We start from the raw sequence: 15,558 nt of genomic DNA, 5'->3' as shown, positions 1-15,558 counted from the left end.
ATTTTATTATGAAATATGTTGGTAAATAATACGAAGTATAAAGTTTCATAATATTAATTTTTTTTGGGTGTATTGATAAGTATGTTAAGTATGGAATCATGTAAATCATGTAAATGACTCACAAATGTTCACAATTTTTTGTATGCAACCTGATGTATCGTGCGGCCAGTGGCGGAGCTTATAGGGTGGGCTGGCAAAGGCCGGCCCAAACCCGCGGCCCTTAATTCTATTAATCGGCTCCTATAGTTTTTCAGTATATATGCAAATAATTTCATATACTTCTTGTTAAAATTTTGGTGGCTTAGTGGTAATTGGGCTTGCAATAGCTCCTCTAGGTTCAAGGTTTGACTCTACTTATAATCATGAAATAAGAAGCTCTTAATTTTTTAAGTGAGTGGTTGATAGTCAACAAGTGCAATTACACCGGTTTTATACATAGGAAAATAAATTGAAAATAAGATAATACATCCGGGGTGCACCATGTGCATGGTACACCCGGGTAAATTAAAAAAAAAAAAAAAAAAAGGATATTTGATAAAGAACATACATGTGTTTAACAAAGAACATACCTTTAATATGTTCTTTAAGTGTGATCAGTGTGTTCTTTGGTTATAACTATATGTTATTTACATTATAACCTTTGTTATTTAACATATGTTGATTAAATATTCATGGTTTTTGGATTTTAATAATACAAAGTTTGTTCTTTGAATTTGGCTCTATGTTCTTTAAGGTAGTGACGCACAAATTCTATTTTTATTATCATGTCATATTTAAAATACTTTTATTATCATATATTCTTTGAGTTTGATCCGTGTGTTCTGTAGGTATGAACTATATGTTCTTTACTGAAATTCTTTTAACATTTGTTATTTTGATATTTGAAAATAAAATCTTAAATTGTTTTTAATTGAAAATAATATTAGAGAGAAAAAACTAAAAGTATTATGAGAAGTCGAATTTTTGGAGAGAGAAAACTTTTATTGGGGAAATGATATTTTTGATAAAGATTTTTTTAGATGTGATCAACATTAGCCTGGCTCGTTCCTTCCTAAAAATAGAATGGGTTTAGTTAAAATCCGAACCCGGCCCGCAAAAAACCCAAAGCCCGTTACGTTTTTAAGGGTTGGGCACAAGAAATTATGTTAAGGCCCGATCCGACCCGATTTTTTATCACCACTAGATTTTTTTCGTTAATGTACAATTTTTTAGGAAATTTTAAAAAAGTTTTTATCACGTTCTTTTAGTTATATCTTTATGTTCTTTGGTACTGCATTTTTTTGTCAAATACAAACATGCTCTTTGTCAAACACATGTATGTTCTTTATGAAACACAAGATGTTCTTTCTGCCTTTTTTTTTTATTTAACCGGGTGCACCATGCTCATGGTACACCCGGGAGTAATGATCAAGCATTGAAAATAAATTGCCAATAATTTTAACATGTAATCTATTATTCACAAAACTCAAAAATTGTGATTCAAAAAAAATTGCTATAATAATAAGCTAAGCCATATATTTATACATTGATTCAACCATCGACCCACCTAGCTTCAAGATCCTGGCTACGTCGCTACGTGCGGCAGGGGTTACTCGAATTACTTGGTCAGAGGTTACTCGAGTTGTTGGGGTTACTCGAGTTTTCGGTCAGGGATTACTTGAGTTATTCGGTCAGAGGTTACTCGAGTTACTCGGTCAAGGTTTACTCGAGTTGTTGGGGTGATCAAGTTTGTCAAAGATTACTTGAGTTACTCCTGACTAAGTAACCCCTCGAAAAACCCCTGACTGACATGATCGGACCCCTTGAGTAACCCCTAACTGAGTAACTCCTGAAGTAACCCCTCACTAAACCCTCAAATAACCCTTGATTGAGTAACCCTTGACCGAACTCCTTAAGTAACCCTTGACCGAAATACTCCCTAACCGAACTCCTTAAATGACTCCTGACCGCTTAACTCGAGTAACCCCTGACCGAGTAACTCGAGCAACCCCTCAAGTAACCCTAGACCGAGTGAATCCCTGTAGTATTCCCTAACCGAGTAAATCAAGTAGCCCATAACTGAATAACTCGGGTAACCCCTAAGAAAATAACTCGGATAACTCTTGACACACGGTGTGACCTGCTACACCAAAAAGTTTCTTACAACTGTTTTAATGAGTCAACTAACGATGCCGTTTTAATAATCATGGATATTCAAGGGGGGAAGGTGTCTAAGTTACAAATTAAGGCTTATCCAAATCATCAACAATAATTATTGCATACTCCCAACCGGAGTAGCAAATTTTCTTGTCACCCCATCCGAAAGTTTTCTTTTGAGTATGGAGTACAATTGATGCATGTATTATTATGCATGTCAACTCTCAAAATGATGGGAGTAGTTAAAATTAAGTCTTTTGTTTAAAATTATTTTATCTAAAATTTTTATTTTTTAATTTTATATTGTTTCCTAATTCCTACTACGTATTGCAACACTAGTGTATTACTAGAAATCAAAAGAATACAACAATCATCTATCAACTTAAGAGTCAACAACTGTGGCTGAGGCTGCAAGCCCAATTTTAATTGCTGAAAAAGTGGGCTTTTAAGAATTTGGAAAAAATTTAATGTCATTTTCATGTTGATTTCTCTATGTATTCAAGATTTTGCAATATAATTCGTACATAATTAGATGATCATATGAGACATAATTGCATGATTATCGGCTTATCGCCTACGTAAGGTATTTTAATTTGTTGTCCAAAGCAAGAGAACTTAATTGCTTGAAGATTTAATTAAACAAATATGAAATTCTGAGAATTAAAAGAGGATGTTGTGTTTCATTATTGGCCTTAAATACTTTGGTTTAGGGGATTGTCGGTAAGATTATTAAAGGTGGCCCCTTAATTGAATGCGACTAATCATTAAGATTTAAATCTAATGAGCCGATGCACAATGACGATGTTTGAAAGTAATTGTACAACAAACAACTGATAACCAATTAACGGATTCTCTAACGAATGTTCATAAGCACTTGTTAAATTTTAAATAAAATTTACTATGATTGAAACTCGTGTGACGTGACGCGATACTTTATATTAGTGCGTATATATGTATATGATTTTTTGACATTATTAGGTGTTAATGTGTTATCATTACTTATAGCTATACCAACTTTAATTGATTTTTATTTTGTTAGATTTATCATATCAGTTTGTTTTTCTACCCTGAAGTAACTCCAATGGTTGATTGGCTGTAGCTAGATACTTGCTTGCGAATTTCAAAAGTCCCTATTTTCTAGCTACCATTGGAGCTAAAATAAAATTTGCTTGAGAAAAAGTTTTCAACATATGGGAGATTAATAAATTGACATTTAAAAACCTAATAGAGAAAGCAAAGTTCATTTAAATAGCAAGCTAGTAGCTAATCAGTGTGGCAGAAATTAGCTACAATTAGGGTTAGCTTGAGATTAAATCTTAAGTGACATGAGAAGTCAATTTGGCAATCAGCGAGCTCATCATTGGAGATTATTGATAATGTATTTGTGGTTATTGAGTGAGGTTTAATACTGTGTAATATATACAATTGAAGTTTCGGATTTTTAGATCTCAATTATTAAAATATTATCATATATATTAAAATGTTGATATATATAAGATATTTAAGTGTTGATATCAAATATTGAAATATTGATTTATAGAAGTCGTTAGTTGTATTATATCAATAATTCACTTGCTTGTATCAATATTAAAGTGTTGATATTGGATATTGAAAAATCAATAAAACTAAATGAATTATTGATTTAATTTATTAAATTTGTTTACTTTTATAATCTTTGTTGATAATACATAATCAAAGAGAAGCTATAAGCTTAGGACAGTCCAGTAGCTATTTAGATGATATCATTCATTGTTTGGATGATATCTTTTATAGCTTCATGAGGCTAGCCCAAAATAAGGAAAGTTCAACCTAGCTTCATAAATCCTAAATCAATTATAATGATATCATCTAAATATATAGTTACTGATATCATCCAACTAATTAATCATATCAAGACAATTAAAGATGTTATCCAAGTAGTTATTGATATCATCCAGCTTATTAACCATGTCATTCAACTAATAATCATATCATCCAGTCTAGACACGTACTAGCTTAAAGATATCATCAAAATAAATAATCATATCATCCAACATTCCAATCTAGAAATTAAAGGTATCATCCAACATTCCAACTTAGAAATTATCATCCAAAAATGAATAATAGCATCTATCTAACCTAGAAATTAAAGATATCATCCAAACAATTAATCATATCATTTAAACAATGAATGACATCATCCAACCTAGAAATAAAAGATATATTATCCAAATAATTAATCATATTATCCAAACAATGAATATATATATATATATATATCATCCAACCTAGAAATTAAAAATATCATTCAAACAATTAATCATATAATTCAAAACAATGAAAGATTATCATCTAACCAAGTCAATTAATTAATCATATCATCAGTTGATATCATCCAAACAATTAATCATATTATCCATCCTAAAATTTATTATATTGTCGATTTAAGCTATAAACTTGACGATGTATTAATTTCTATAGGTAAGTTATTAAATTGTTGCTATTAGTGATAGGACTTGTGCTGAGTCCGATTTCACATAATGCATTCTAACTAATTTTATATATATTCAACAATAGTGGTTAATTATTATATGAAACTCTTAACTTTGTCAATAATGGTTTATTGCTCTCTAAACACAAATATGTTAATAATGGTTTATTGCTCTCCAAAATCAAACATGTTAGTAATTATAGATAAACAAACTGTATTGTCATTTTTTTAAACTTGATTTTATTTATTCACACACACACACAAAAAAAAGTTGTGCTTGGGACTAAGAAAGGTAAGATAAATGTATGGGGCATGCATGCAAAGATAAACTAGGCTTTAAATAATTTGCAACTTCAATTCAATTTAACTTTCTGTAAAAGTTACAACAAATAGGGAAGAGAAAAGGGGAAAGACCCAAAAAAAAAAAAAAAAAGTGCAAATAACTTCGATTCAACTTTTGAATCGTACAACATCGTGGTACTCTCCTTCAAAATCAAATTCCTTTACAACTTTGTAACTGTTCACCATCAATGAAAAAAAGCAAAGTTGGATTGTCACATATTCATTAAGAAAATTGTCATGACCAGCAAATAATTTGAAAAGCATAATACATACATGCAATATTTTTTCTTTTTTTTTTTTTGGAAATAAATACATGCAATATGATTTCCTAAGTACCAACATGCACCACGTACTCAAATAAAAATGAAAGGGTAGCATAGGAAAAAAAAAAATTAAAAAAATATACTTTAGCCCATTTGAAATAAAATTTACTTAGAAAGTGAGGCATAGCTCAAGTGGTTAGAGCTCCCTCCCAATTTCAGGAGATCTTGGGATCGATTCTCACCTCCGCCCTTGTGGCTCTCTAAACACCAAAAAAAAAAAAAAAAAATTTACTTAAACTTTAAGATACGGAGTATCAATAACTCCATCCATTCCAAATTACTCGCATCAATTTCTTTGCAAAGTTGTCTCAAGTTAGTTGCAACAATTCTATAAAAGGCATGAAGCTTAAATCTCATTTTTATTCCATATGTCTCACTTACTTTACTTATGAGAAAAAACAAGTTAATCTAGTGGCAAAAATGTAAATAACTCAACAACTTTTGTAAAATTTGGGCCCATAATTGTTGATTTATTTACAAAAATATCATGTTGACTAGACAAAAGTATTGATTTATTTACAAATTTGTTACTTGATAAAATATCATGTTGACTAGACAAAAGTGTTGATTTATTTACAAATATGCCACTTGATATACAAATTTTGTTTATCAAGAAGAAAAATTGGGGCTTCCTCCTTTACTTACATTTGAAGGGTAAGGGATCACGTCTCCAAGCTAAGCACACATGTAGTTAGAAAAACTTGAATTAATCTCAAAGGTATAAGATAAATTTCCAATCAAATACACACACCAAACCTTGCTTAGGGCCTGTTCACATTTACTGAACTGAGCTGAACTGAACTGATTGGAGCTGAACTCAACTGAACTGATTGGAGCTGAACTGAACTGAACATAACTGAATTGAGCTGAAATGAATATTTATGAGAGAGAGAAATTAGAAGCTGAACTGAAATGAACTGATTGGAGCTGAACTAAACTGAACTGAACTGATTAGAGCTGAACTGAATTGAAATTAAGTAAATGTGAACTGACCCTTAGTATACTTAGTTAAATATAAGTATGTAGAATAATTCTCATTTAAAGTTACCTTAGATTATAAATCTGATAACGTTTGTACATCTAACTATATTTTGATCGTTTTATATTGCATTCGAAAACGGTTACGAGTTAGAATTTGATTTGGACGGAAGAGTATGGACATTGGAAGATTTGGAACCCATAATTGATATTTAGCCACATGACTTATAAGTGTGTAACTTATAGTTTAATACAATAATGTTGCGTACTTGTAGAAACCGATTACCTACCAAATCACCTAAATTTCACAATGTAATGAAAATAGTAGCCAATTTGAGCGCAAAATCAGTGAAACTACATACCCACACCTTTTGGATTCACATGACCCTAAGATAATGTCATATAACTAATTCCAATAACCAAGTGTCCAAGTGTCTTAGTCCAACTATAATATTTTCCATAAATAATCTTTAAAAAGGGCACAAAATAAAAGTGCCAATTATGTAGAGTATAAGAGAAAGAAAATTTGTGTATTATTTATTCACAAGATGTTGCTATTTTTGTCTTTATTTGTAACTTCCAAATCAACTTCTTTTCATAGGGTCATTTAATACTTCCTATTTATACCCACTTCAATTAGCACACTCTTCAATATATACTCATTTCTCTTGATCCCTAAACACTAAGCATTAGTACAATTTCTTTTAAATATTACTATTTCCTTTTCCCCACAAAATATAGAAAAAAATAGTGTTCTTTTCTTTTTTGTTGAATTATAATGGCCCCTTTTGTGTGTCTCATTACTCTTCTTCTTGTGTCTCATTTATGCAATGCACAACCTTCCCCTGGCTACTACCCTAGTTCCCAAGTTGCTCCTTTGAGTTTCAATCAAGGGTATAGAACTCTATGGGGTCCTCAACACCAGACGTTCCAACAAGGCACTGTCACAGTCTGGCTCGACCGTAGTACTGGTAATCAATCATTTTTTTTCTTTTACTTTAGCCAAGAGTTATCTGATTTGTCTCGTTGATATGCATATCACTCTCATAAAATTATGAATTACGGTTTTTAATCCTCATTAACAAAATTGTAGTGACTTTTTATTTTTTTTTAAATTAAAAATTAGCATGGGTGATAACCTGATAATTTATGTATTGAGGGTATAAACTTGACTTTTTTTTTTTATAATTAAGCCTACTAAACAATAGTTTACTATACATAAATTTTATTTTTGTAATAGTATGTACTCATGGTTTTCTTTTTTATTTGTCGTACCATAAGTAGTAGTGCACCATAATTTTGGACTTACTATTTACGGAATTTAAGGAATTATTTCAGGTGCTATTTCAAGTGGTTAAATTTATAATCAAAACCTCCACATGATAGCTCAATGGCTTGACTGAGACATATAACTATTCATATGAACTATAAACCTACTTATTATCAATATTTTTAATGTCAAAACTCCATTACACAACATTATATATTAATTCAAGCCAAAGAAGAAATAATAAAATTGCAATCCATCTAACAATAATTAAAAATAAATTGCCAATATATCTAACATTTTTTTCTCTCTACCCACTTTTAATTATTGTTACATTTATGAATTTTGTTAAATATTCAATTTTATAAAGTATGTTTAACTTGAATTAAATGGTTATTTTCTGTTAATAATAGGTAGTGGATTCAAGTCCTTGAAGCGATATCAATCGGGTTACTTCAGTGCCGCAATGAAGCTCCAACCCGGCTTCACTGCCGGAGTGATCACATCATTCTACGTAAGAAAATTATTTTTTACAATTCCGACTGAATGCATTTGACTTTAATTTTATTCAATTAGTTTTGTTAAATGCATTTAAATTACTCGCATTTTATTTTCTACAATAAAATCAAATACTTCTGTACAAATATAATATAATATTACCTCCTATTTTTATTATTTGTAACTTTTGGGTATTATTTGTGAGATATAACCATATACGCTCATAATAAAACAAGTATAACTAAGGGCCTGTTCACATTTACTTAATTTCAGTTCAGTTCAGTTCAGTTCAGCTCTAATCAGTTCAGTTCAGTTCAGTTCCAATCAGTTCAGTTCCAATCAGTTCATTTCAGTTCAGCTCTTAATTTCCCTCTCACATAAAATATTCATTTCAGCTCAATTCAGTTCAGTTCAGTTCAGTTCAGTTCAGTTCCAATCAGTTCAGTTCAGTTCAGTTTAGCTTCAATCAGTTCAGTTCAGTTCAGCTCAGTTAAGTAAATATGAACAGGCCCTAAGACTGTAGTAGAGTGGCGGAGTGAGTATGGAGACTATAGACACTCCATCCATTTAATTTTCAAAAAGTAATTTAATTAAACAAAATTTTAAATTAGGTGGTGATTACCTACTAATTAAATAATTATTAATATAAAATTGTAACTAATTTTGGCAGCTTTCAAATCAAGAAGATTTTCCTGGTCATCATGATGAAGTTGATATTGAATTTCTTGGGACAACCCCTGGAAAACCATATGTATTACAAACAAATGTTTATGTAGAAGGAAGTGGAGATGGAAGACTTATTGGAAGAGAAATGAAATTTCATTTATGGTTTGATCCTACAAAAGATTTTCACAACTATGCCATATTTTGGTCACAAAATGACATAATGTACGTATCACTTTCTCTATTCCTCCTTTTAGTTATTCGATTTTTATATATCCTGGTATAATATCTAGCGGCTAATTTACTACCCCCGGTCCAATTTACTCGCAACAAAGGAATATTTTATGTCTCACAAATAATACTCCTTTGTTGCGAGTAAATTGGACCGGAGGTAGTATATCACATACATATGGCTTATGGCATTTTTATTAAAAAAAAAATAAAAAAAAAAAAAAATCAATACATTATTAATTGTCGGTTTTATCATCAATGTAATTTGATACGTGGCAAATTTCTTCTCAATATATAATTACATATAACCTTAAAAGAGTATTGCTTACTTGAGAGCTAAAGGTGCAAATTTTGTCCTATAATCGATCTTTAACAAGATCAAGGATGTTTCGTCCTTTGAAATTAGTATTGCCATTTTCTATTATCAATTAAAATTTAGTTTGTTTTTTTTCTTTTTTCATTGTTTTTGTATGTTAGTTTGTATGATTGCAAAGTGGACGTGAAAAAAATGGGATTTTCCTTTTGTTAACATGACGTCGATTTCATAAGCTAACAGCAAGGCGTATCTTTTTTAGATTTATTCATGGCATAATTAATTATTGATAGAAAAGATTTATAGAGATTGATGGGATATCCTAACAAGAGAGTAAGTCCATAATAGTGTAACCACATAAACTAGGCCTTGCTAGAAAGATTTAGGGAAGCGTATAAACGTTGTACTTAAGCTAAATTTGATGTGTAAGAGAGAAGTCCTGGGCTTTAGGAGAGACACGACGTCGCTACTTTGCCATACATGTAAGCCGATAAAAATTATATGTATCGAGGATTTATATATAGGTGAAGAACGATGTGTAAGCAGAAAATTCTAAGAGTCGATGCTTGTTTATAGTCTGTTACTAAAATTTATTTACGAGTAAAATGATAGTACACAGTAACGCAATGATTTCATATGCGACCAACCCCAAAAACGACCCCCGGCCCTAGTTCCCCTCAATGGTCACAACCATAAATCATGAAGCCTAATTAAGATCCCATAATAAGAGAATGGACCATGGACGTACAATATTGTAAAAAAGAGGGGGACAAGAAGTAAACCCTTGAAAAAAAGATGAACCGACACCTCACCAAAACATTGACATTAGCATGCACAAACTTAAGGAAGAGTAGTACGCCATAACTTAATTTAGATCACCTTTGTCGGAATTAATAATGGAGGTTGACAACCAATTATATAAATATATTTTGGCCGTACTATTTTAGGTTCAATTATTGGTACCTTTACTAAAAAGTGACCAAATCCGTATTTGTATCAGGGCAGTTGATTAATTTAATGTTCAACATTCAATTTCTTTTGACAATTTTATATGACTAATTTGATTTCTTTGAACGAATGTAATTGCTTTATTTTGTCAAATTTTAATTAGTTTTTTATGTAGAATTTATTGTAACTTAAAATAATTAAATCATGTTGTAGTAGTGAATTAACCTTGTGATAATTAATTACTTCGTACGGAGTATAATTTATTTTTTTAAATTGAATCAAAATAAGTTAAATAGAATATAATCTAGATAGTACACTACAACTCTAAGCTAGTATGTCCATACATAATTACAATAAATATACGAGTATAATTTTCAATTTAATTTTTTCATGTCACAAACAACGATATCGTAACAAATAATTTCAATGATTAAATGGTATATACGATGGAGAATTAAAGGTTTGTAAATTAAAAGAGTAAAGGATGATGATATTGATATAATAGTAGAATTCCTTAGAAATGATTTAGATCATATGTGAGTATAGACGTATAGTATTATTTTTGGGATGAACTGAATTTTATTAAAAAAAAAAAAAAAAAAAAAAAAAAAAAAAAAAACATGATTTTCTACTTTCTAGAACATAAGATACTCCCTCCGTGTTTTTTTAAGTGATATACTTTGACCGGCACATAGTTTTAGGCAATTTAATTGACTTAAATAAAATAAGAGGTAAGTGGGGTAGTGGAGTATTAAAAAATTGTTAAAGAAAGATAGTGGGGTTAATAGTTTATTAAAAAGTAATGAATGTGAGAGAAAAGATATAATAAAAAAAGTAGTAGTGGGTTTAGGTGGGGACCATGAGAGTAGTGAGATATAATATTTTAATGTATTTTTTTTGCCAAAAAAAGAAGTGTATCACTTAAAATAACACGGCCGGAAATGAAAAGTGTATCACTTAAAAAAACACGAAGGGAGTATTAGAATTGATGGTTAATATATAAAATAAAAAAATTTAAGTCATAAAATGAACTGAAAGAGTAATTAACTACCAGTACTTGTGTGACAAGTCATGAACAATAATTGTGGATACTATTCTAGGAAAGATCACGTTCAATCAATAACAATTTAAAAATTAAGATAATGATGTTAATAATGATTATTGATCACGGATTGCTAAGCTAGTGCTTGGCTTATTTTTATTGGTGAAGAAATATAAAGTAACTTAATTGAATGATTCGTTAATTTTTAAGATCATTGCTTTATCAGACAAATAATTAGTTTTATACTCCAACACTCTTCCAATGGAAAATTATGGTACAATATCACATATATGAATTTGACTACCAATTAAGAATTTTAATACAACCAAAAATTAAGCTAACCAATAAAAATAAGTTAATAACATTCGTAAAGTTTTCTTTTATTACATAATGTAATTGAAAAGCTTCTAACATTTTATTACAATTGAATTTTCCTTTCAAAATAAGCTATAGTAGAATTTTAACTTTATCTAATGACTACTACTTGTATGATTTATGGTTTCTTTGTTGCGAAAAATATATAATCGCCTCAAACTCGAGAACATATATATCTCTACCTAGATGCCTAATTCATTACTAACTCCTCCCCATACCTTCTACTAATATGAAAACTCAACCCGTCGACGTACTACACCGTCCTAATCAGGGTGTCCACCTCCACCACCTCCTCCAAATGAAAAAGATGTAACATCATGAAAATTTACAAAAACTCATCAAAATAGAAACCTAAGTATCTTAAATGGTCCCTTTGATGTAAAATGTAGGGATGATAATAGCCCTATCTATACATGAAAAGGAATGTTATAAAGTGACCAATTAAGCCAAATAATAAACGGGTCATAATTATAAGGATGTCACAAATCAAAGTCTTGTTATCTAAGACAAATGGCATAATCACATTTGTCCTATTTTCTCAAAAATCAATACAACTATTATTATTATTATAACTATGATAATCAATCATTTTTAATATTAATTTATATATTATACAATAATGTTGAAATTAATGAAATTTAATGTGCCACGTTGCAGATTCTTAGTGGATGATGTGCCTATAAGAAGATACCCTAGAAAAAGTGATGCCACGTTTCCACAAAGGCCCATGTACATGTATGGATCAATTTGGGATGCTTCATCTTGGGCCACTGAAGATGGTAAAATCAAAGCTAATTACAATTATCAACCTTTTGTGGGGCAATATCGTAATTTCAAGATTGCGGGCTGTGAATTTGGTGGGCCCAAAGGATCATGTCATCTTCCAAAAATGTCACCTTCTGGGCCCAATCTCAGCCCACAACAAGTCGCTGCGATGATGTGGGCCCAAAGAAACTACTTGGTTTATGATTATTGCAAGGATTCTAAGAGAGATCATACCCTTACACCTGAGTGTTGATGATTCGATTATACTTTTGTACTTCGTTTTATGTTATTGTTGGTATGCAGTGTGTCGTTTTGATTTTTTTTAAAAAAAAATGTTATGATTGAGATATTGTTGATGTTTTACTTTTATTTTACCTGTAAAGGTTTAAAAGTGTGGTGTCTAAGATGTAAATTATGAGAAGGCGAATGGTCTTCCATTAAAGGATTGAAATAAAGGCATTATACTTTATATATACAAGTACATTTTCTAGATATATTTTGATTTTATAATCATTATATGTTATTGAGAATGATTTATGATTTATTTCTCACCTACTGTATTTAATTAAGTAAGTTGAGTCAAACAAGTTAGTTTATTTTTACTCACTCATTTACTTAAGATTGAGTCAAGGAAGGTTTATTTAAAAAAAATAAAAAAAATAAAAAAAAAAAAAAAAAAAAAAAAAAAAAAAAAAAAAGAAAAAAGAAAGGTTTATTAGTGCTATTTATGCATCAAGGTAGTAATAGTGCAATGTTGTGCATAAAAGTAGGCAAGGAAGATTAATAAAAATAAATTGTATGTAATCACTACTTAATTCAAGAAATAAATTGAGATACATGTGGTAAATTATTGTATTGATTATTTGATTTGTCATGTGGAGTCATCCCATGTTTAAAATGTTAATCACATAAAGTGTAAGAGGATATCCACCAAAACTTTTAGAACACAAATGCCTAAATCCAAAAGGAACACCATGATGGGAATGGCATTGAATTTGTGAGAAACCTTCATTGGATGTTGACATTAAGGAAAGTTGATCGTCTTGAACACCAAGAACTTGCCCATGGTGGGTGAGGTAGGCCTTGGGGCCGACCATGTTAGGCTCAATGGAATAGCTATGTGCTCTCCAAGGTTCTCTTGTGACTCTGCCTACCAGGTGACTTAAATCGTCAGAGGTAGTGGTCGAGTTGAAGTAGTCGGGGATGGGATTGATGGTAAGAGGGTGTTGGAGACCACGATCACAGCAGGCAATCTGTTCATTGTGCCCCGGTTTTTTGTTGTTTCAAAGATTGCTGATGATGATGGCTTGGAGTGGTTTTCTATCATCTCCACTCCGAAGTAAGAAACAGACTCCTTTGTTTTGCATTGGTGTATTTGGTTTTTGTTATTTAGACTAAAGATTGATTCTAACATAACTTTTCGCGGTGTTTGCAGTCCTGTTTTTACACACTTAGCAGGGAAGACTTTAGTCTGGAAGGCATTATCGCCACAAGTGCTGGAAGCCACCTTCAAGGTGCCTTCTGAGATCAAGTAGCAATTCTGCTCAACAAGGACTTCTGATGAAATTTTCTTCCCTCCAAATTAAGAAAATGAATGTTGAATACTTGCCAGAAATTGACACTGTGGTTGGACTATTTGAATAAGCAATTTTCGCATATAGGATGCTTGAGATTTCATAATTATGAATTCTGTTTTGAATGTTCAGTGACAATATATAGACGTTTATTTCGTGAATTTTCTTTCTTTTTTTTTAAAAAAAAAAAAAAAAAAAAAAAAAAAAAAAAAAAAAAAAAAAAGGGATAACTCACTTAAAATACCTCATGTCAGGTGAATAAAATGCGAAGGAAAAAAAAAAAAAAACCCACATTAATTTAAAACATCTCTTTGATTATATAATTATACTAGTTTTAAGTCCCGTGCCATGCACGATTATAAATTTTTTAAAAAATCATTTTACATTAATTATGTGTAACAAATAAATTCAAAAAAAAAAAGTAAAGCAATAGTTCAATATATAACCTTACTCAGTTTTAGACATATTGGAGCATTCACATTGTATCTCTTTCATTCCCTTTGGTTTTTTTATCATCTTAAAATATTAGCCCTATATCGAGCTTTATCCAAAGCCTCTTTTTTATTTCTTCTTCTTCTTCTTCTTCTTATTTGATCTATGAAACTATTAATTATTTTATATGTAAAGACAAAGTTATATTTAGCTAGTATTGATGTAGTATGTAAAATGTTTAGTATAACACAATTTTTGTCAAGCTTTGATTTAAATTTAAAATATTTAATATTTTGTACAGATTTGTGAATCGTATGGTTGACTTATTTATATTACTTATATAATATGTTATTAACTTAATATGTTCCACCTTCCAATTGTTTTCTTTAATTTCCTTAAATAAAAGATAGGAGAAGAAAAAAGGGAAAAAAACAAAAAGGCGGGAAAAATTTTCATAAAGTAGTGACAAGTGTCATTACTTATTTGCTTTTAGTATAGGTTTATAGATACTCCTAGACTCTAGTGTAGCTATCTATCCCTACACCCTCATCCCTAAATAATACATAAACAAACCCAACAACCTCATTTTCTGTACACACTTTTTACCCACCTATAGATTAAAAAAAAAATATATATATATATATATATATATATATTCAAATCATCATTTCATTTCATTTCATTTTCTCTCTCCTTACCCATTTTCTCTCTCTACACCCATTTTCTCTCTCTAAACACATTGATCTACTTTTTCAAACCCAAAATTTCTACGAATTTGAGACAAATTATCAATAAAAATTGTTCAATCACTACAAAATTCAACAAAACAAGATTGAAATTCGAAAGAATAAGTGGTTTTGTTCATATTTGGTTCAAAAAAGAGTATGAAACCTAGGTTTTACTAAAAAAAATTTTGTTGTGATTGTATTTCAAAACAATTATTGAAACATCAACTGCGGAAAATGCATCATGTAAGTATTTACTATAGTTTTAGTAATTTTTGTTCAAAAACTAGTAAATCAAATCATTACATTCTTCATTTTTTTTTTTTTTGTACAACAAAGAAAATAGTTCCAGAAAAGGAAAACAAAGATTCTGAAAGAATGTAAGTATTAATAAAATTAATTCGTAGTGAAATTTTTCTTTTGATGAATGTTCATTTCCATTTTGATAAATGCTCATTTATACATTAGTATACTAT

At 30.1% G+C, this 15,558-nt stretch overlaps 1 protein-coding gene across 1 annotated transcript; it reads left to right on the top strand.

Moving 5' to 3' along the window:
* Positions 1–6,901: 6,901 nt before the first annotated feature.
* LOC145620652 (xyloglucan endotransglucosylase/hydrolase protein 31-like) lies at positions 6,902–12,845 on the top strand. Its single transcript, XM_081675356.1, has 4 exons — positions 6,902–7,220; positions 7,930–8,030; positions 8,685–8,902; positions 12,244–12,845. Exons 1-4 carry the CDS (start codon positions 7,028–7,030, stop codon positions 12,602–12,604), a joined length of 873 nt encoding a protein of 290 aa, XP_081531482.1. The 5' UTR covers positions 6,902–7,027; the 3' UTR covers positions 12,605–12,845.
* Positions 12,846–15,558: the final 2,713 nt, after the last annotated feature.

The sequence above is a fragment of the Chenopodium album genome, chromosome 27 (assembly GCF_948465745.1).
Source record: "Chenopodium album chromosome 27, dcCheAlbu1.1, whole genome shotgun sequence".
In the NCBI taxonomy this organism is placed as follows: domain Eukaryota; kingdom Viridiplantae; phylum Streptophyta; class Magnoliopsida; order Caryophyllales; family Amaranthaceae; genus Chenopodium; species Chenopodium album.
The sequence above is the reverse complement of the archived record's forward strand: the minus strand, read 5'-3'. Positions and strand labels throughout refer to the sequence as shown.

Bases quoted from the DNA above. Each gene is read 5' to 3' on its own strand.
- LOC145620652 (XM_081675356.1), top strand. From the start codon at position 7,028: ATGGCCCCTTTTGTGTGTCTCATTACTCTTCTTCTTGTGTCTCATTTA. The intron at 7,221-7,929 runs GTAATCAATCAT...TGTTAATAATAG, and splicing joins CTGGCTCGACCGTAGTACTG to GTAGTGGATTCAAGTCCTTG. The intron at 8,903-12,243 runs GTACGTATCACT...GCCACGTTGCAG, and splicing joins TGGTCACAAAATGACATAAT to ATTCTTAGTGGATGATGTGC.